The sequence below is a fragment of the Acomys minous genome, assembly GCF_964271855.1.
Source record: "Acomys minous genome assembly, chromosome: 8".
Lineage (NCBI taxonomy): Eukaryota > Metazoa > Chordata > Mammalia > Rodentia > Muridae > Acomys > Acomys minous.
In genome coordinates this window covers 2,169,705-2,191,463 of record NC_140489.1, presented here as the reverse complement: position 1 = coordinate 2,191,463, position 21,759 = coordinate 2,169,705, and the positions used below count along the sequence as shown (strand labels likewise).

Below are 21,759 nucleotides of genomic sequence, written 5' to 3'. Positions count from 1 at the left end.
ACACAGGGGGTCGTCCTTCGTGCTAAGAGAGCAGCAGCCGCAGCAGCAGCCACAGCAGCAGTTTATTATTCTCCCAGAGTTCCAAAGAGCCTTCTTATAGGCAGCAAAACAGAAATCCTCCTCCCAGGTGAAATCCCTCAAGATGTAATCGCACACAGGAGGAAAAGTCTCGAGGAAGAGAGGGGTGCATTCTCAGAGCAGTAAACAAGACTAGCTAACCAAGATAAACACAGACACGGAAGCTGCTAGAAACAGGACATGAAACAGCAAGACAGGCAGGCAGCCCAGTCGGGCCTGGTTCCTACAACAAGGAGCATAGACTTTGCCGTCTCTGCATCCACATAGTAGAACTCTAAGATACTAGATTTCACAGGTGTCTAAAGACCTCTGCCTCTGGCAGTCAGTGCGTTCCCTTGGAGAACTACTGGGCTTGCCTTCTGTTGGAAAGAAGATCCTCCTCAGTGGCAAGCCTGGTCCAGAGCTTCCTGCAGCCACAAGTTCTCAGCCAGCGGTCTCTCTTCCCCGGCCACTTCCCTGTCCTTTCCAATCCGTTTATAGTATAAAGCAAGCATGATCCGTCTGGCATTTTGTTAAAGAGCTGGGCAGGGAGTTAAATTCCAGGTGGCCACAGTGGGGTGCTGTGCGCAGAAAGGGAACCAGTGTCTCCTCTGCTTTCCTAAGTTTTTCAGCTTGTGATGGATCACTGATCCTGCTCCCCTGAGCTCCTTGCGTTCCATGAGATGGACAGCATTTCTGATTCAGGGATGGGGATCACTTAGCACGGAAGGAAAACAGTTTCCAAACTTCTCTGTTCTCAGGCTACTCTGGGTGGCACCTGGGAGTCCGGGGTTTGGGGAGGAGATCTCGGTGTCTGTAGGAGACTGAACACAACAAGAGAGACCAGAGTCAATCTGGTTAAAACGTGATCCACTTATGTCTTTGAGAGCAGATGAGGACCTGGACCAAAGGACACGGAACTGGGGGAAGGACTGTGGAAGGCTGACTGATGGCTGCACGGCACAGCACAGTGCGCGCAGAAAGGACGGGACCACAGGTTACCCAAATACCATGAAGGGAGCCATGGAGCCTATGTATGACGTGTGTGTGTGTGTGTGTGTGTGTGTGTGTGTGTGTTCTCCAGAACACCATGAAGGGAGCCATGGGGCCTATGTATGACGTGTGTGTGTGTGTGTGTGTGTGTGTGTGTGTGTGTGTGTGTGTTTGTGTGTGTTCTCCAGAACACCATGAAGGGAGCCATGGGGCCTATGCATGACGTGTGTGTGTGTGTGTGTGTGTGTGTGTGTGTGTGTTTACCAGAACACCATGAAGGGAGCCATGGGGCCAGCTGGCTGGCACGCAGAGCCACTTGGAAAGTGGCTGGAGAAACAAGGCCTGTTCGGCAGTGTTCAGAAACTAGGGAGAGGCCTGGGGTTCTGTGCGTTGACTCTGTAAAGATCGTGGTGCCTGACTGAGGAGGCAGATAGAGGTAGAATGCAGGTTACAGCCAGCTCCAGGGAGCGCATTGCACATCCTCAGAAATGTGTTCGCCAGTGTTCTGTGCTGGGAGTGTGACGACGGTTCTGCCTCTGAGCAGGCATGGAGTTATTTTTCAGCAAGGCCGTGGTAGCTCGGCTGCTGCTCATGAAATGACCATCAACACAGGAGCTCCCCTTGGAACCACAGCTCCTCACAGCAGCTCTTTGAAAACAGGTTCACAGCTGGGTCTGTGCTCGTGCAAACCATCTGTCTCATGGCCTGATAACGCTCAGGTGTTGGGTCAGATTACTTAAAGCAGCTGTGGTGACAGAAGGCAGAAAGACAGGCGTGGTGTGACCTCACGCAGGATTTTCCTGTCGCTCATTGTGTGGGTGGCCAAAAGGCCTAGGGAAGATGGACTAGGGCCCCTTATATAGGCGGAAATGACTTCCATACTGTAGTCCCTTCCTTCCGGAACTGCTTGGCTTGGCCACAAGGGAAGCTGGGAAGTGTAGTCTTTTATCAGGAAATGCCTGGAAAGGCTCAGGCAGTCAGTGTCTTGCTGCAGAGATGGGCAGAAGCTGCCACATATTCCGTGCTGTGCCCCTGGTATACTTGGCTCTTAATTTCCTGTCAGATCTGTTCCATTACCGAGCCAAATCAAATAAAGCAAGTTTGAGTTGTGTAGGCTTTTAGATGTCCCTTCTCAGCACGGCGTCCTTTTAAAGGAAATGTGAATTTTTATAAGAAGGATTGTTGTTTGAAATACTCATTATGGGGCTGGAGAGATGGCTCAGCGGTTAAAAGCACTGACTGCTCTTCCAGAGGTCCTGAGTTCAATTCCCAGCAACCACATGGTGGCTTACAACCATCTATAATGTGATCTGATGCCCTCCTCTGGCCTGCAAATATATATGCAGGCAGAACACTGTATACACAATAATAAATAAATAAATCTTAAAAAAAAAAAAGAAACACTCATTATGCAAGTGACTTCAAAAAGACATGCTAAGGTAGAATGCTCAGTTCCCTCTGCAGATCTTTAGTGAGCAAGTGGTTCAAACACTTAGCTGCTACACCAGCAATTAAGGCACTTGACAAGCAGAGCGGGGTGGGGAGCCATAGCTGCCGTTTGCTGTTCTTATAAAGGCATTAGCTTGTATTCCTCCTCAGATTTGAAGGTCCTGATTTTCTTTCTGAAAGGGGGTTGAATAACATTTACAGAATCAAGAAGCCATTGTCAGGATTGGTCAACTAGCTCATCCCTTCTTACAAAGTTGTCCCTCCGTTCTGTGGAGAACTGTGGAGGAGGCTGCCTGGCCGTAGGCACGTGCTCCAGCCGGCTCACCCCTGCTCCTGAGATGGGATCCACTAGGCCACGTTTCTGATGCTTGACTCTCTCACCCACAGGATGGCTTGTGGATATAAATCTAGCCTGCAATTTTATATATGCATTTAGCATTAGTTCATTGTTTTCTTTGGCCAAACCAGAAAATAAAATCGATTTAAGAGCCTTTTTTTTTTAAAGTAGAACCTGTGTTATTATATACATTTGTGTAAAACAATAAAGGTGATTTTTTTCCTAAACAAAATGATCTTGTACTGCTATGTCTCATTTATTGCTTGATATTTATATAACTGGTTTTTCTCTTCACTTTGGCTGCTATTTCCTGAAAGAGCAAAATTCTTTCTTTCTTTTTCTTTTTCTTCCCTTTCCTTCTCTTTCCTATCTTTTTTCTTTTTCTTTTTCTTTTCTTTTTCGGATTACTTATAATTTCCGCCATGGGATTAGGCCTAAAATATACTATTTCATAGTGCATTTGCTTGGGCTAAAACTCAAATGTAGTGGGAAATTCACATTTCACAGCTTCACAGTTTCATTAGATTCAGGGGAATTCAGCCTCTAACCATCTTATGTTCACATCCACTTTCCCGTGACCGTATCTGTAGATCTGGTATGCCAGGGTTATCCTGTGATGTCACCTGGGGAGCAGCACTTGGTCCTCGGTTCAGCTGGTCCATCATGGGGAGGTGTTGGATAGTTACCCTGAGGAACAGTTGGCTGCTGAAGGAGTGTGTATCTTTGGCTCTGCCGACACAGTGCTCTTTGCATGATGGAACAGATGACATAATGACACTGTCAAATTTTTTTTGCCCTTTATTTCCTACGTTTGGTATGTAAGTTTGAGCAACCAGTGCTAAGGAGTAATTTGTTGTTTTGGTTTTGTCTTGTCTTGTTTTTCAAAGGTCTCACCAGAAAGTGGAGGACTCAGAAGAAAGCAGCGAAGAAATTCTTGCTCGGCTGACATCTGCGGTAAGACAGTTACCCTCCTCCATGAAGGGAGAGATACCAAGACCAGGTCACAGGAGGGAGGCAGTTCGGGTACAGATGCTTACTGGTGTGAGAGGCCCATTGCAAAGCACCAGCAATGTTGCTCGAGCCTCCCAGTGATGTCATAGACCCTCTGGCGGAAGGTGTGTGCAGCCTTCCTGCTAAGCCAATAGCTCCCAGGCCTTGGAATCCAGTGGGGCTCAGCCCAGGGACACAAAAGAGGTAATATTCTGGGTTTGGTTTTTTTGTTTTTTTGTTTTTTGTTTTTTGTTTTTTTAGGTAGAAAAAGGAACCATGTCAAGAAACCAAAGGTGGTGACACTGGTTTTCAGTATGATATTACAACATTGTCACTAGAGTTTGTAAGGCCATTGAAAAGAATGGTACTTGCTTTGCTGGCCGAAGGGGTATTTCATGACTCGCTTTGTTGTGAGAGCTGGCTGTCCGTGCTAGACTGCTTCTCTTTCCTTCCCTTCTCCTTTCTCTTTCCTCCCTCCCTCCCTCCCTTCTTTTGAGACAGGGTCTCATTGTGTGTCTCTGGCTGACCCAGAACTCACTGTGTAGGTGACCTCGGACTTGCAGTTCTGCCTCCAGAGGAACAGGATTAGAGTTGTGCACCAGGCCACCGTGCTTGGCCTTGTGCATTCTAGTCATTAAGCCCATTTTTGACAGGCTATAGAAATCCCAGGTATTTACATCTTTAACCACTTGACTTGGGCAGATTCTGAGAAGCTTCTCTGGCCTCCCTTGGGAATTCTTTCGTGCTGCCTTCGGACCACTGTCCGCTTGGTTTACTTTTCTTGCTTTGATCAACACCAAAAGCAACATAGGGAGGAAAAGGGTTTAAGGGTTTATTTCAGCTTCTGCTTTATAGTGTCTCACCGGGGAAGCCAGGGAGGAACTCAAGGTGGGGACCAGATGGCAAGAACTGAAGCAGAGACCACAGAAACACTGCTTAGTGGCCCGCCCCACCTGCCTCATGCTCAACCGGCTTTTTTAATATAGCGCAGGCTCTGGCCAGGGCTGGCACTACCCACAGTGGGTGAGGCCTTGCCACATAAATTAGCAATCAACAAAATGCCCCCACAGACACGCCACAGGCCAATCTGACAGAGGCGGCTCTTCACCTGGGGTTCCTGCTTTCCAGGTGCGATGCACGTCGATGGCCAGCAATAGCCCTGACCCGTTAGTAAAGTGCTAATTGGAGAGAATCATGCTCTATTGGGTTGTGTGTGAAAGGAAACTGCACAGAGTGTGAGACGCCAGGCCTTGCCACCTGTACAGACATGGAGGGCAAACACTCTTTATTACTCTGGAATGAATTTAGAAAATGACTCTGGACTTAATATGGTAAGCTTTTCTGCAGAGCCTTGCGTGATAGGAAATCTTGACAGTGTGTTGGGAAAATATTTAACAACACACTTTAGGTTAAAATAGAGAACAAAAGGAAGTGCTTGTTTTATACAAAGTAATTACCATCTAAAAACCTTACTCTAAGTCTGATGCCGTGTTTACCGTATGTGCACCTGTGTGCATACTCTTGTTAGGATGCCCAAAAAATGGTGAAGCAGCTGGCATCATTTCCGTTTTATAAGTAGGAAAGCTAGTAGAGGTTCTAATGCCACTGAGCTAAAAGGAAGTGCAAGTAGAGTTTCTCTTTGGCATTTCCTTAGGAGAAAAGAGCATGTCATAGCCCAGTAGGAGAAAAGAGCATGCCATAGCCCAGTACTTAATTATTGTAGTGCACCAATTTCTCAACAGCTTCTTTTCCTGTTCGGCGCCTGTGGTGGTTGAATAAAGTTGGCCCCTGTAGGCTCATGTATTTGAATGCTTAGTTACCAGACAGTGGCACTACTCCAGCGAGTAGGATGTGTGGCTTTGTTGGAGGAAGTGTGTCCCAGGGGGGTGGGCTTTGAGTTTTTAGAAGCCTAGGCCAGGCCCAGTGTCTCTCTCTTCCTGTTGCCTGAGGATCCAGATGTAGAATTCTCAGTTCCTCCAGCACCATGTCTGCCTGCATGCCTCCATGCGTCCTGCTGTGGTGACTAAACCTCTGAAACTGTAAGCCAGCCTCGAGAAATGCTTTCCTTTGTCAGAGTCGCTGGGTCATGGCGTCTCTTCTTCACAGCAGTAGAACACTGAACAAGACTGTCCAAGGTTGTGATGAGCTCAGTTCACGGTGGCTATGAACTTGTCCTCCCAGGCATTTTAACCATCCTTTCTTGTAAAAAGTCTTATTATTATCATGTTTGCTTCAATTGGGGAATCTTACTTTATAGATAAAATGGTCCAAATTCCGCACCATGTGCTGAGTCCTGGTTTCTCATCGGTCTCCGGCTGATTTCTTATGCCTTCTTTTCCACCCAGTTCTCTGGGGTAATACTTGTTAGAGAGCCAGCAAGAGGCAGGTCCTACTGAGAACCGTTGTCTTGTCAGGTAAAGCAAAGCTTGACATGCCATGAACGCCAGGGCTCTTTCCCCTTTGCTTATGTACAGCGCCTCTCTACTTTGCCTTGTGTCATCTTTCCCAGGGCTCCCTATCCCCCTTCTTAGTCTATTAAGATGGCCGGCGTTTCTTTAACCTCTTTGATAACTCAACTATTTGAATTTGAAATGTTGAACAGATTCCCTTGTCAGAAATTTCATGTTGGTATCGTTTCGTGAAGCAGCAACAGGATGGGATCTAAATTAGGTGGTGGCTCTTTAAGAAGGTGGGGTGTAGAGGCCTGGTCAGTGTGTAAGCCACACCAGCATAGACCCAATGCTCAGCAAGGGGCAGGAGAGTGGAGGGAGCTGTAGCACTGAGCACACAGTGAGCACAACCGTGTGTTCATTTTTAAACACTTGAAGCAATGATTTTAAAATATAAACATTTCGTTTCCACTCGTCTGTTTCCTGCCATCTCCCCTTTCCTTTCTGAAGAGTGGAGAAACAGAATGTAGTTAATTTCCTCCCTCCTTCTCTTACCGACCTGAGTGGGCTCGTCTATTCAGAGAATACAAGTAAGTCCCCTCTGCACCCCTGAAAGACTAACCTTCTGTCTGGCTGCCTCAAGCGATCACCCACATCGGATCATCTTATACTTTTATCTGTGAAATCTGTAAAATGACTATTTGGAATCCTCAGTCTGGCTCTGGTTCTTTCAGCGGTGCAAGAGACGTTGTGCAGTTTGGGGAAGGGCCGTCTAGATTGAGCTTTTGAGAGGAGGCTCACATGTCAGATCTGGTTTCAGGTCATGTTAGCACCAGTGGAGCTGGGGTGTGTAGCCCAGTGGCAGAGGGCTGATGGCACATCTCTCGTGGTGATTCTGTTTCTTTAAGGAGCCGTAGGGCTTGTTCCCACCTTCCCCATGTGTGTGTCAGTGCTCGCTTCATCCTTCTAGACTGTTTAGAGGCCACTGGTCTGTGGGCTAAAGATTTTTGGGGTCACTTGGAGAGAGGGGTATGGCAGCAGTGTCCTATGTTTGAGGCCAACTATGCTATATATAGTTATATAGCTACATTAAATAAATAAGTATTCGATTAAAATATGAGGCTGTAGTGGTCAGTTTTTCTCATAATTAACGCCCAAAGATCCATTTATTGAATGGTCAGATAGCTGGGTTTGGGGCTCCATTATGAAATTAAAAAAAAAAAGAAAAAGATTTATTTATTTATTTATTTATTTATTTATTTATTATTTATACCATGTTCTGCCTGCATGTACACCTGCAGGCCAGAAGAGGGCACCAGATCTCATTATAGATGGGTGTGAGCCACCATGTGGTTGCTGGGAATTGAACTCAGCACCTTTGGAAGAGCAGCCAGTGCTCTTAACCTCTGAGCCATCTCTCCAGCCCACTATGGAATTCTCAAGATTTGATGCAATGATGCCTCTGGGGGTTCTATAAATAGTACCTTAAATTTTAATCTTGTAAAAACATTGGTAAATGTGGCTTTATAGTTTAGAGGTTAATTCAGATGGTTTATCAAGTCTCCTTAGACCACTGTGTGTACTGAGAAGAAATGAAAAACAAGCAAACAAACTTGGTATATATGTGTTGATAGACCCTACACCAGTAAGCAGTCTGTGGTGAGTGCAGAGCTATGGAGGTTGGGGGGGGGGGCGATCAAGGCTGTCAATAGTCCCATGGAGGGAGGGGTGTTAGGTGAACATTGGATATGAGGGGCAGAGTGGGTGATGAGGGGGGACAGGACACCATTGTGTTTAGAAACAACAGCAAGAGCATAAAAGCCCAGTGCTGTTTGCTGTGTTATGGAGCAAGCAGGGTACATGGTGCTAGGTTGTGGGGAAAAAATCTTCTATTTAACGCAGGCAGAGCTGATTGACAAATGTCTGGTGTGGCCTGAGATTCCACTTAGGTAAAAATAGGTACTGAGTCTCCTGAGAGGATTGCAGTGTGCATAAGAAGCTTTGTCTGTTAAATGGATTAGAAAAGGCAGAGAGACCTGGGCTCTGAAGCTAACCCAGGAGACCCCATTAGCTCTCCTGCTTTCCTTAAATTCATTTCAACCCACCTGAGCTAATCTGGACAGTGTCTGCACGTGGCAAATATTACAGTGTTCCTTAGTAACTGGAGTGTGTCCACGCTTCTGGCTAGTGGACCTGTTGATTTCTTGAAAATGTTTGTGGTTGGTTTCAAGACAAAGTTATAAAGGGAGAAACCCTTAGAAACTGTCTTCTCTTTTTATATGTTGTTCTGGCTAGTTTTATGTCAACATGACACAAGCTAGAGGCATCTGAAAGGAGGGAACATGAATTGGAAAAAAAAAATCCTGCCTAAGATCCAGCCGTAGGGCACTTTCTTAGACACTGATGGGGAGAGCCCAGCCTGCGTGGGTGGGTTTGTCCCTGGGCTGGCGGTGCTGGGTGCTGTAAGAACGCAGGCTGAGGCTTTGGGAGCAGATGCCGGCTCACCATCGGCCTTTCTTTGCTGCCACAGTTAGGATCTGGCTTCAGGTCTCCACAGTGGGAGCCGTGGAAGTCTGCACAGGGTCACGTGTGGCTTCACTGTGTAGTCCCACACCGTGGAACTATGAACTGGCCATTTGCCGCCTTCCCTGTAACGTCTCTTATTTCTGAATCTGTGGGACCTGACTCTCAACAGCCGACTCTAGTTTCTTCCGCTGGAATCATCTCATTCGTTTTCTAAATGACTTAACAGCTTCTTCAGGCACCTGGGAATCACAGAGGCAGATACTGCTTGCTGAAATTCAGAAAGGCCTCCTACCCCAGCAGAGGACCACCGTTCTCTCCTCTGCTGGCCCACTCTGTCCCCTTTGCCAACCTTCTTGGTCCCTTTGCCCATTAAGCTCTATGGATGTCAGTCTGCGGAGTGGTTAACACTGTGTTCATTTGTGTTTTGCTGTCCCTGCAGCATCCCCTTAATTCCCATGAAGTAAATGCCTTTTTTTTTTTTTTTTTTAGTTCCCTGCTGAGTAATTAAGCCTTCAGGGAGTGGATGAGGGCTGAGGCTCGCTGCAGGGGTCTGGGAGCTGCACCCAGCACCTGGTTTCAGGACTGCTGAGACACTGGACCACAGGGCAGATCTCACCTAACACCTGTAATATGATTATACAACTATGTCCAAGAATATCCCAGATCCACATAGAAAACACAGAAACTTCAGTAGATCCTGTGTCAATCATGGAGAAATTAAAATGTTATTCTAATTAGACTTAGACTAAATTTAAGGGATAAAATTACTATTTTAAACATTTTTTTCAGTAGGAATGTCTTAAATATTGTAAATGTAGATTTTATTTTCTCAGGAGAGGGAATGAGATGAGAGCCATCCCAAGCTTTACAAATACATGGCTTGGGCTGAGCCTAGAGTGTTTCTATCTAACTATCCCTAGGCCTGGAAGCTGCTAGCTTCCATAAAATCTACTTTTCTGCGAGCCAGGACCTCGAAGGCTCCAGCTTCCAGGCCTCCGTCTGCTAACCTAGGCCTAGAATGTTTTCAGCCTCTGAGACTTACTGCTGAACAAGCTCACCCTTTCTAGTTCTTTCTGAACTCTGACTGTCTGGTTCAACTCAGCTGTCCTGGCTCAAGCCACCTTTCCAGGCTGACTGATTGAATCTGGCTTCTGTGCACTTCTCACTGAATTGCTCTGCTTGGAAACTGCACTCAACTTAACAGCACCGAACTGTACCTCGTTCTGCTGTCTCCACGAACTCTCTGCACGGCTCTTCGGTCGCTTCTCTCTCCTGTCTGTTTTTGTGCGAGCTGGGCGTATCCTGTCTCTGCCCCATTCTGTCAGATCTTTCTCTGATTTGTCATTTTGTCTGCCCCTCCATCAATTGTATGGGATTATGTTCGAAGGGCGAGTCTGTGTTCCACCAGATCACATAGATCTTGCCAGAGCAGCTGTGGATTAGCGTTTCCTCTAGAAGCTATATTAATGCCTAATGAGAGTGAGCATAAGTCCATGTGAGGCTCAGAAAAATGAGCAAAAGAAAGAGTGAAAACCACAGGGGCCAAGGGCTGGAGAGATGGCTCAGCGGTGAAGAGCACTGACTGCTCTTCTAGAGGACCTGGGTTTGACTTGCTCTACTTTCTGTAACTGCTTGTAGCTCCAGCACTGGGGGATCTGCCACCCTCTCCTGCCTTCTGAGGATACCAGGCGCACACATGGTGCATAGCCATATATGCAGGAAAACCACCTCAAATTAATTAAATTAAATTACATAAAGTTAATTAAAATATTTTAGTAAAAATACTTTAGAGGTTGAAGTTGTAGTTCAGTGGTAGAATATATGTTTAATATGACTGGAGCCTTGGGTTTGGCCTCCACCATCACCCAAGGAAGGGAGGGAGGAGGAGGGGGAGGAGAAAAGCAAGGAGAGGTGAAGTTATCATGAAACCTTCAGAAAAACAATCACTAGAGTTGCCTGACAAAACTGTGCTCGTTAAAACAGAAGAATCCCTTGGAAATTATGTCGTAGCATGTTCTGGCTGACCTATAGAAGTGTCTGGAGAGGCCAGGTTAGTTGTTTGAACCCGGGAGAGCAGAGCCTAAAAATGAGGGGACTAAAGTGTCATGCAGGAGCCAGCCATATTCAGGGTGTGGTTGGTTTGTGTTCTGCAGGTCTCTGAGGGTTAAGCAAGGTCACAGGAGCAAAGGTCACAGGAGTGTAATGCTATATGCATTCACAAGGGCAGCCTGTGCTTGAAAACACTTAAATACCCAAAGTGAGCAGCAGTCTGTACTCTGAAGCAAACCCAGTCATATTTACCATACCGGGGAGGGGCACAGAAGCACGGTCCTGGAACAAAGCCGTGTGATGGAGGAACAGAGGATACAAAGCTCTTGTCTTGTGTGCTTGGAGTTTCCTCACAAGCTCTCAGGGACCTCCTCACACAGCTCCATTCATTGACTGTGTTCCAACAGGTGGGACAGGAACATGTAAGAGGGGTACTGCACTGCGTGAGTGAATTCAGCTTAGTCTAAATCATCCTCATGCATGGTACAGATCTGTACTGTACAGATCAAACAACAGGAAGATAAATTAACCAATGGGTACTGGAACAGTGCCCTGGTGTGCAGCAGGTGCAACAGCAGCGAGGCCCTTTGCTGCTTTAGTATTTTACGTTCTGGACTCTGTGTAGGGACCGAAGCCTCTCAGTGTGGAACGAACAAGTGCTATTCTGACAATTCTGTGATGCCGGCCCTTTCTTTTCTTTTTTAACTTTTTATTGATTCCTTGTGAGTTTCACATTGTGCACCCCAGTCCGACTCATCTCAACTTCCCCTCGTATTTGGTCTTCACCTTTGCACACCACCCTGACTCCACCTTCCTGCAAGCAAAACAAAAACAAAAATAAAACATACAGACAAAAAGCAAAAAACAAACAAACAAAAAAACCCAACAGCAACAACAAAACAAACTATAGAAAACAGCTCATCATGAGAGCTGTAGCGTGTCACTGTGTGTCCCACAGTATATCCTTCTGTCCACACATCTTTTGCAAGTGCTCATTGCAGTGAGTCATTGGTCTGGTTTGAGATCTCTGGCTTCTGTGACACCATCAGTATTGGATCATCAACAGGATTCCTGAGGGTCTCTTCTGGGCCATACCATTGCTGCCCTGTGTACAGACATCTGCAGCTTTGGATCAGCAGGACTGGCCCGTTCACACATCCCAGCTATTCGCAGATGGTAGAGATTTTGGGATGGGCCAACCCAGAGCCCTGGATGTGGACCTGAATGGCAGCCTGGTTGGTCAGTGTGCCAGCTCTCCCTTATCTGCACCACCAGGGTGAGCTCTTTACTGATCTGGCTAGGCCACCAGTGCCACCATCGACAGGAGGCAGGGTCAACTCTCCTGCTGTCATTGGCTTGGGGTAGCCCACCCGCACCCATACCTCCTGAGCCAGCTCCACTGTGCTGCCCAGTCAAGGTGTGGGGCCCACTCTTCCTATTGTGGCAGCCTTCGAGGGGCAGGGACAGCTCTCCTGCTCCCACACCCTCAGGGCTGGCTCACCAGCATCTTCACCATCAGGGCAAGCTCTGCTGTGCTGCCCAGGCGAGGTGTAGGGCCCATTCTTCCAAGTGCTAAGGCCAGTGAGGTGACAGGACCAGCTCTCCCAACTACTGCAGGAGACAGAGGGAGGGTGTTAGCCCTGCACCCACACCACTTCATGTCAGATGAATAGCAGGGCCCTCTCTTCAGTGCTCTCACCCTCTGGGCTGGCTCACCTCACCCCCTCCACCAGGGCAAGCGCTACCATGCTTCTCAGGTGAGGTGCAGGGCCCACTGCAGCCAGCGAGGGGCAGCACCAGCTCATTCGTTTTCATGACCCCAGGGCCCGCTCTTCAGACCAGGTGGTGGTGGTGTGGGGAGACCTTTCTTAAAAAGCCAGAAACAGACTTGAACCACCTGCTAGCAAAGATGACATCAGTTTTTGTAACTGGCACCTGGTGATCAGCATCACATGACATTTGGTGGTTGCGTTTAGGATAGGCCGTTGAGATACTGTACCCTGGGTGGTTTTCTCACTTCTACCGTCCTAAAACTTGAAATTAAGAATATATTGCTATTAGCAAACAACCCAACAGAAATACGGAAAACTTGTTTTCTTTTTAAACTAACATGAATATAAAATATAATTATGAAATATAATTAATACCTTACAGATCATCTTCAGGGCCAATCTAGATACATGATGGGATCTTTCTCAAAAATAAAAAATAAAAAACGTTTGTCTTGATCATTAAATTTAGTTCCCTTTCGTGAAGTGGGATGCCATGCTTTGCCTGGATAAAGGGAAGATGGTACCACTCAGAAAGTTAAGAGGCACCTTTGTGGGTGGGAATAAAGGCAGATGAGTGACTAGCTTAAGATGAGGCTGGGACTGAAGATGAGGAGAAATTAGCAAACTGAGGAGTTGGGTGTGACCTGGTAACAACGGTAATGCATGAAAATCGCGTTGCGGTGAAGCCCTAGAGGGAGTTCGGATGGCCTATTCAGGAGGACTTTGGGGACCTTTGTGTTCTGTGATGCTAAATTGCTCCCCTCCCCCCAAATCTGAGTGCCCTACAAACCACCTGAACATGGCTGCGGACTTGTCTGCATGAAGCCAGTGTGATCATAGGGGCATTTAAAAGCAGGGGGCTTGTCCTGTGGAAGTTAGGAAGAAACGTCGGGAGAGAAGGAAAGGGAAATGGAAGCTTGAGGGTGCAGCTGGCCGTTTCAGTGGGTGAAATGTCGGAGTCAGTACACAGGGACCAGAAACAGACTGGTCAGAGGAAAGGCAGCCTCTTCAGATGTAGTCTACGAGGAAGCAGTTGCCCGCAGCCTTCAGACAGATGCAGGAAGCGGGTTCCACCCTCATCTCTGTGAGCTTGGGGACGAGTTGAGGCTGCAGTAAGAAGTATAGTCCTGAGGGTCCCGTGAGAGATTCTAAGTGGAGGACCTGGCTGAGCCACGTCTGGACTTCCCAGCAGGGCGAGATGGGTGTCATTCAGCAGTTGATCCGCCACGATTTGCTGTGGCAGAGATAAAACTTACTCCGTATTCCTTCTGGCGCACGGGCCGGGTAATCCCCTGGTTCCTAAGATTCCCGTTCCCCGGTGACTGCCAGAGCTCCCAGGCCTCAGGCAGCCAACGAGATGGATACCTCCGAAGTTGCCAAGTGAGCTTCTGTAACTCGAGTATGTCTTTCATACCTATGTGAAAACTTCAAATTTGTGCAAAAATCTGTAGCTTTATTTCTGAGGTAAACTCGGGAGCACAAGCACTTGAAATACGGTCAATTTGCATTTTCTTAAAATGTTCGTATCTTTTGTTGTGACCGTGGAGGGTGGGCTGGGAGGGTGGCATTTATGGTGATTGGAAGAAGTCATTGGCGGGACTTCACAGCTGAGGTGGGAGGAGGAAGCGCTTAAGCACTGAGGTTCAGAGATCCTCCTAAGTGCGATGCCGTGGTGTCTCTGATAGCTGGCAGCCAAACGACAGTCTGAATCAGGCCCTGTTCCTGATGTGTTTCACATATCAGCCCCTCTGGTCGCACAGCAGCCCTGTGAGATAGGTGGCTGTGATGACACTCTGTCCCTGGAGTCCTGCAGTTGATCTCAAGGTAGCATAAAGTAATTGGGGTTGGGTCCTACTTTTGTTATAGAATTTTGCATCCTGAGTTGACTTTTCGGAGGCCGTCGTGTGCTAATGAATTTTGTAGATGGACTTCCTGGTTGAGAAGGGCCTTAGTTGGTCAGGTTTGTTTTATTTATTTATTTATTTGTTTGTTTGTTTTGTTTTGTTTTGTTTTGAGACAGGGCTTCTCTGTGTGGCCTTGACGATCCTGTAACTCACTCTGTAGGCCAGGCTGGCCTTGAACTTGCACAGATCCGCCTGCCTCTGCCTCCCTTAGTGCTGGGATTAAAGGCATGTGTGCCACCACCGCCTGGCAGGGTCAGGAAAAAGGTTAATAGGAGTCTTTCTGATATAACATCCCTTCAAGGAGCCGTTCTCACAGGTGAGATCACTGAAGTGTCTGGGCTTCGACTGGCAGGACACTGTGCGCTCTACATCTCGTCTCTCCGTCAAGCACGATAACCCAATAACCGGGAAAAGATGTTTTCTATAGCAGGGCTGAGATATGATATGGAGTAAAAGGCGTGCATACTAAAGCATGAATTCAAATGTTGTTTTAAGAGAGATGTTGTTTACTTGCTTTGAAATTTCTCTCAAACATTTGTTCCTTTGTTCTGCTCTTCTTACCAAAAAAGATTATGCAATTTCTCTGTAAATGGCTTCCAGCAATTACTTTTTTTTTCATGTTTCTTTGTAGACTATTTGTTCATAACATCTCCAGCTTTTCACCTTCAGGGTATGAGATGCCACTACTGAATGCAAAAATAATAAACAAAAAAAGCAAAGAAGAGGAAATGGCTATTCCTAGTAGTGTGGTGAAAAAGAAAGTTAATTATAGATACGTGGGAGAGCATAGCCAGAGTCAGGGACGTCTGAGAGAGTCCGGAGCATGCATGACCAGACTGAGATGAGCCAGGTGGGGAGGGGAGAAGGGAAAGGAAGAGGAAAAACAGCCGCCAGGAGGCCAAAGGTAAAAAATGGGCGGTAACCAAAATGCCCGAATTGTAGGGGACAATGAATGGGAGTGAGACCAGGAACCCAGTCATTCGTGAGGGTTCAGGGTAGAGGGCGGCTCTGGCAGCCATATGCTGTAGCAGGTGGGGACTGAGGGATGCTGGGAGAACCTGAGCGTTCTCCCTTGATATCATAAATAGGCACCTCAGCCCATTTGTCCCAGGCTTGAAACTTAGCAGCTGCCCTTCCAGACAACATACACACCGCCACGTGGAGCCATCTACCCAGCCGCATCACGAACCATCTTTACCACGCACAGCTCCAGCCTTCCAAAAATTCACAGAGTGAGCTACAACAACACCTTCTTGCAACTTCTATCTGTTGGCTTGAGCTCCACCCTCCCTCCACCTTTTATGATCACGTTCCCCTTCCGTCTTCTAGTGAGCAGCTGTCACTTTACTTGTGTGTAGTTACAACGTGTGTCTGGGAAGCTGTACTTGGAGCCGGAGCCAGACCGAGGAGCAGGGGCGTCCACAGCTCTAGGCTTGTGGTCCGCACTAGTGCCAGAGATTCTTAGCCTCGCTAATGGATGCCAAGCTGCTGTGACAGGTGAAAGGTGCTGTTTGAGCCATGGAACATTAGTCAGCTAGGAGAGGCAGTTGGCGTATCCTTACACAGGTATAAAGGGTAAAGATGGAGCTGTTGTTTACTACTTATTGGTCTCTTCTTTCTTCCACCCTTCTCTACCCCTCTTTTTCCTCCTCTCCAAGCCCCTAACACTAGACAAGAGGGAAAAAAGTATAGAGAGGAAAGGAAAGAGATCCCTGGATAAAGTCAGGGCTCAGAATTCCTGCTGATTACAGCTGTAGAGTTCCTTGAGGGGCAGATTTGATCTTTGCTGTCAGGATATCTGATTTCTTGGGTTTTTTTCTTCTTTGTGCACAACTGCTTAACAAACCATGACCAACAAGAGCCAACAACAACCAACAACCCCACCCCTTGGGAGCCCTAGCATTCATTTATATGCCCTCTGAAAAGTCCCTAGAATTCCAAACATCACACAATCTCAGAGACTGTCTGCACATCTGGCAAAATCATGCCCCCACCAGAGCATGAGTCAAATCACAGTCAGCCACTGTGGGCAGTCTGAAGGTTGACAGTCTGGGATTAAAACAAAAATTCCAAAATCCTCACCGCATGAAGATATTATACATGTCGAGATAAAACAAGCGACAGCCTCACAAAAGTGGTAGGCATGCTGGACATGGCGAGGGAAGTCCCAGGAGAAAGAAAGAAGACAGTGCATTCAGATAATTGCAGCACTGTATTTTACTATGGGGGTGTTTGATGGTTATTTATTTACTTATTTATTTGACAATAACTTTGGAAAAGACTGGGAATACACAAGAATATGATATACGTAGTATGAGACCAGATTCTGCCACAGTCTCATGGGGAAGTGGTAAAGTTGGCACCTGAGATTGGTTAGTCCACAGAGCAAAGGAGGGAACGGGGAGAAGGGAGGTAATTAACAACCGCGCTTGGGTGGGAGGAAGTGGCACCCTTTGCTGACTCAAAGATACCTTCTGCCTGTCGGAGACCGTATTTGTGGTGGTACTGTTCCCTCATGGCACGTGGGGGAGAGAGAGAATGAAAATGGTACAGGCATTACTTTACTGGCGGAAATGTTAAGTTTAATCTGCTACAGGGTTCCGGTCCGTAAGGTGGGAGGATATGGAACTCTGGGGCCCAGAAGAGCTGGACAGACACAGATAAAGTTGAAAACGTGTGAGCGAATGAGAGCAGAAGGTTATGGGGCTGGATCACCAAGGAACCTTAAAACCTAAAAGTAGGTGACAGGAAAGAGGGAAGCTGTGAAGACAAAAGTCACAGCCAGGTAGGAAAGAGAAACTCAAAACACCTGGCAGCACGGAATCCCAATTGTTAGGAAGAATGTCTTAACACTGTCAGATTTCACAGGGAGGAGGACAGAGCAATGAGGATGTTGGTGTCCACCAAGTTTGGCTCCGTGGCTCCCAGTGGGCTCTCTACATCTCTTGAACAAAGAGTACTGAAACCAAATAAGTTATATGCCAGTCTTTCTGGGGTGTTCGTTTCTGTTCAAACCTACATCTTACTTGTCTGTTACTCTTGCCATATTCCTGAAAATACTGTCCATTCTAAATAACCCCATTTCCCTTATGAATTTGTACACTGCTTGTGACAAACTAAAGCTATCATATCCATATAGTTGAACCTGTGTCAAAGTTGTAAGTTGGGCAGACTGAAGTAGTGGGTCTTTAAACTTCACCAGTGTACTCTGGCACTTTCAGGCCACTTCTACCTGTATTCATCTTCGAGTGGCTAGCCACTGTCCAGTCACAGCATCATGAAGATGCACATTGGTTTGTATTCAAGTAATCTACGTAAGAGGGCCTTAAGCATCACTAGTTGTGCTGCAGCAGATGTGTAAGCATAACATTTATTTTATCACCCCAGCATACTTAAACTTCTCTTTGCTGTGATGACAGTAACTGGTGGGGACATAAGCCTTGGCTAAGTAAAACTGTTGGAGTGGGAAACAGTAGTGTCTACACAGATATGCGGCTTTCTTAGCTAGATGGTTCTGACAGGGAATTGTGGAGGACAGCAATGGGGAAGTTTGGGGGGCTTGGTCTGATGCTAAGTACTGGCTCCCAAGATCTGATTGCAGACAAGATGAGCGCGTTCACATGTACACAGTCTTTGTCGTGTGAACCATGTTTTACCTAATTTACAGGTAGTTGGTTAATAAAGTTGCCGACGCCTATAGCTGGGCAGAAGAGAAGTAGGCGGGGTTGAGGCTCCAGGGCTTGGGGGTCTCAGGGGACCACGAGGCTGGGAGAAGGAGAGAGGAAGAGGAAGAGGAAGCCATGGCAGGAGGAGAGGAAGCTGGAGAGAAAGAAGTCGCCATGGGGCAGTGTGGACCATGAGCGCGCGGCCACGAGGGCCAGCCTGATGGAAACAGACCAGACAGGAATGAATATGGCCGATACCAGATTATCTTAGAGGGTTGATGTCTGCCTATTCACTGTGCTTTAAAGCTTTTGTAAATCTTAAAAGGCCTCTGCCTTGGTTATTTAGGAACTAGCTGGGGTAGAGATGCCCGCTACAGTCTAATACCAGTTCCACAACAGGTAATGGCAAGATTGCCCACATGTCAGAACTGTGGTGATATTACCTCTTAAGCACAGAATAACATGGGGCTGGAGAGATGGCTCAAGAGGGTAAGAGCACCGTCTGTTCTTCCAAAGGTCCTGAGTTCAATTCCCAGCAACCACATGGTAGCTCATAACCATCTATAGTGAGATCTTGTGCCCTTTTCTGGTGTGCAGGCACACATGTGGATAGGATACTGTATAAATAATACATTAAAAATCTTTAAAAAAAAAAAAGAATAGAATAATGCAATTGAAAATAGAAATAAAAGGAAAAAAACTGCATAAGGAAAAAGCTCCACCACTGTCTTTGCTCAACTTTTCTAGAAAATACCTTGATTAAATAGGTGCATTTTTTCCTTCAAATTCTTAGTTTATACTAGTTTAAGATTTGTTATTTTTAAACTGTGTGTTTGGGTGTTTTGCCAGCATGTTTGGATAGACACTACATGCCTGTGTTTCCCGATGAGGCCACAAGAGGGCATCAGATCTGGATCTTGAGTTAAGGATGGTGGTGCAGCCTTGTAGGTGCTGGGAATTGAATCTTTGTCCTCTGCCGCCGCCAGTGTTCTTAACTTCTGAACCATCCTCCAGTCTTTATCTGAAGCTTTTAGAGTGGTTTAAAACTTAGGATATTTGGTACTAAAACTCAGAACTATTTTTTTTTTAATTTTTAATTTAAGTAACCAAGAAAAGATGCACACACATATTTAAGCCACCTACCCGTGTCTTAAAAACATTTCCATTGTGGTATCAAAAACTTCACTTTTTCAAGGTTTACTAAAAAACCTTTATAACATTGTTCACTGTTTATGCTGTTTAAGTTAGTTTCTAAGGACGGCCCTTTAGTTAGCCAGACGCCTTTACCGGTACTGCCCTGTCCTCCCAGTGACCTCCACTGACCTACGCAGATTCGCCCAGGTCCACATTTCCTCAGGCTGCGTCTCTCAGGAGCCTAGTTCATGTGTTTGCATTTGAGGCTTCCTGTTGGCTCCCTGTCTTACCTGTGATGCACAACAGCTTTGTGAGCATTTGGGTACTATTAACGAGCCAGGGAGAAAATAGAGCGTTAGCGGTGAGGTGGATCGGCTTCTTGTTGACTGCCGGTGCTGTCTGGGCTTGGTCCTGTTGGTTGAGGATGTTGAAAGCCAGAAGCTAGGCTATTCCCAAACTAACCTGTGCAGTCCTTCTTCCTGACCGCCCATCCCCCTTCTTCCTGCCCCTCCCTTCTACTGCTCACCCCACTCATGTCTTCCCTGTCAGCTCCTTGGAAAATGTGCAGTGTCATATAGTTGAGAAGACACTGCTTCTCTTTCCTGAACTATTTCACTTTGAACCTTGGAGAGTCAAGGCTGAAGACCCTGCGGAAGGAATCTAGGTGTGGAGATCCAGAGCTCAGCTGGGAAAGGCTAATGCTTTCCCAGATCCGAGATCCAACCCCTCCGTCAGTTTCCATCTCTGCTGCTTTTCTGTCTCTGACTCACAGTGAGGCGTTCCCAGGGAGGTCATAGGTCAGGCAGCCACTGACAGGATGCCAGCCAATGCTCATAATCTGCATCTTTGTTCCATTCCCAGAAAAGTGTGGCATTGTGAGGGGAGGTGCAGTGGTACAGTAGCAAACCTTGTAACGACTCAAAGTACAAAGTGTTCAGTGATTAATACCATATTTTGTTGCTTTTTTTGTTTATTTGAGCAAAGAAATATATTTTATACAAGTTTTTCTGTGGTCACTCATCAGTTCTCACTTCCACAGTGTCCTCCCCACCTCGGCCTTTCCCCTTAAACTTTCTATTTAGGAGCATTCTAGACTCTAGACTCCTAAGGTTGCCGAGCAAGAGACTGCCGGTGTGGTCACTGTTACGTGGTCGCTCTGAGAGTCTTGGTCCTTAAGGAACCAGATAAATCAGGAGTATACGCTTTCGAATGACGTGCATGCCAACCCTCAGGGAAAGTGTGTCAGTAAGATCTGCTGAGCAAGCTTCCTTCCTTGGGAAGCCTATGCCTGGGCCACTGGGAAATGGTCCTGGGTGGAGCTGCAGGGTCTAGCACATTAGCATGCTTGCCTGCCAGTAAATGAATGTAAATTAAGTTAATTTGAATGGCAAATCTGCAATTTAACCTTGAACTCCCATGTTTCCCCTTTAAAGTGTCATTACTGTAATATATTCAGGTACACACACACACATACACACATACACACACACACACACACACACACACGCACGCACGCACGCACACACTCAGTTGTGCCTTGATGAGAAAAAGAACTCTTGGTAATAAGTACAGGTCTTCTATGATTCTCTTTGCGGATGTCTTAAAAGACAGATTAAAGCTTTCACACCAGGGAGGGAGGGCATCAAGCATATATGTGGTAAAATTTTGGAAGACAGACATGGTTAAAGACACGGGGGATTTTAAAAGTGTTGTCTGATCCCATTCGACCTGCCCTGTGACACAGTGCCAGTTTATTTTACCTTGTGCGTTATCCACCGTGGCTCCTGTCACCTGCTCAGCCTGCAGCAAGAGTTCATCTGCTAATGCAGTACCACCCACCTCATAATGCAAACCAGCATCCTTGGGGATACGTAATATTTACCATGCTTGCCAGTCCACCATTACTGTGCTTTTCTCAGTGCTGTACAGTTCTGTTTTTAAAGCACTCATCGTGGCATGTATACGTCACACTGGGTGCCTTTTGGCAAATAGTCTTTAAATTAAAAATAAATAAACAAACTGTCATGCACACCTTTAACACCAGCACTTGGGAGGCAGAGGCAGAGGCAGGCAGATCACTGTGAGTTCGAGGCCAGCCTAGCTTATGGAGTGAGTCGGGGACAGCCAGGTCTACACAGGGAAACCCTGTCTCAACTCCCCTCTCCCCAAATAAAATAAAATACGACTCTTTTTAAAAATTAAGTCAGTATGATTTCTTCCAGAGTGTTGGCCTGGAATGTCACCACAGTTTTGCTCACGTACTAAAGAAAGAAAAGGAGGCAGTGAGGGTGCCAGGCTTGTCTGTCAGGAGCAGCTCCTGATGTGTCTGCCTAGCTACAGAGTGCTGCCTTGATGGCTCCATTTTTTTTTCTTATTCTAATATGATTTCTTTCCCTAATATTTTCCTAGGTGCAGAGAGAGCTAGCGGCTGTTATTGCTTTGAAAGCAAGAAAGTCTGGTGAGTAACGCCTCGTGGGCTGGAGGGAGACCGTA

The 21,759-nt window shown here is 46.7% G+C and overlaps 1 protein-coding gene across 2 annotated transcripts in view; it reads left to right on the top strand.

Moving 5' to 3' along the window:
- Positions 1-21,759, top strand: part of RAPGEF5 (Rap guanine nucleotide exchange factor 5) — a 226,426-nt gene that overhangs the window by 59,518 nt on the left and 145,149 nt on the right. For both annotated transcript variants that reach the window (XM_084791559.1, XM_084791558.1), the window contains exons 6-7: positions 3,724-3,790; positions 21,676-21,724. In XM_084791559.1, the coding sequence (XP_084647685.1) occupies positions 3,724-3,790; positions 21,676-21,724 (116 nt within the window). The remainder of the gene's footprint in view (positions 1-3,723; positions 3,791-21,675; positions 21,725-21,759) is intronic.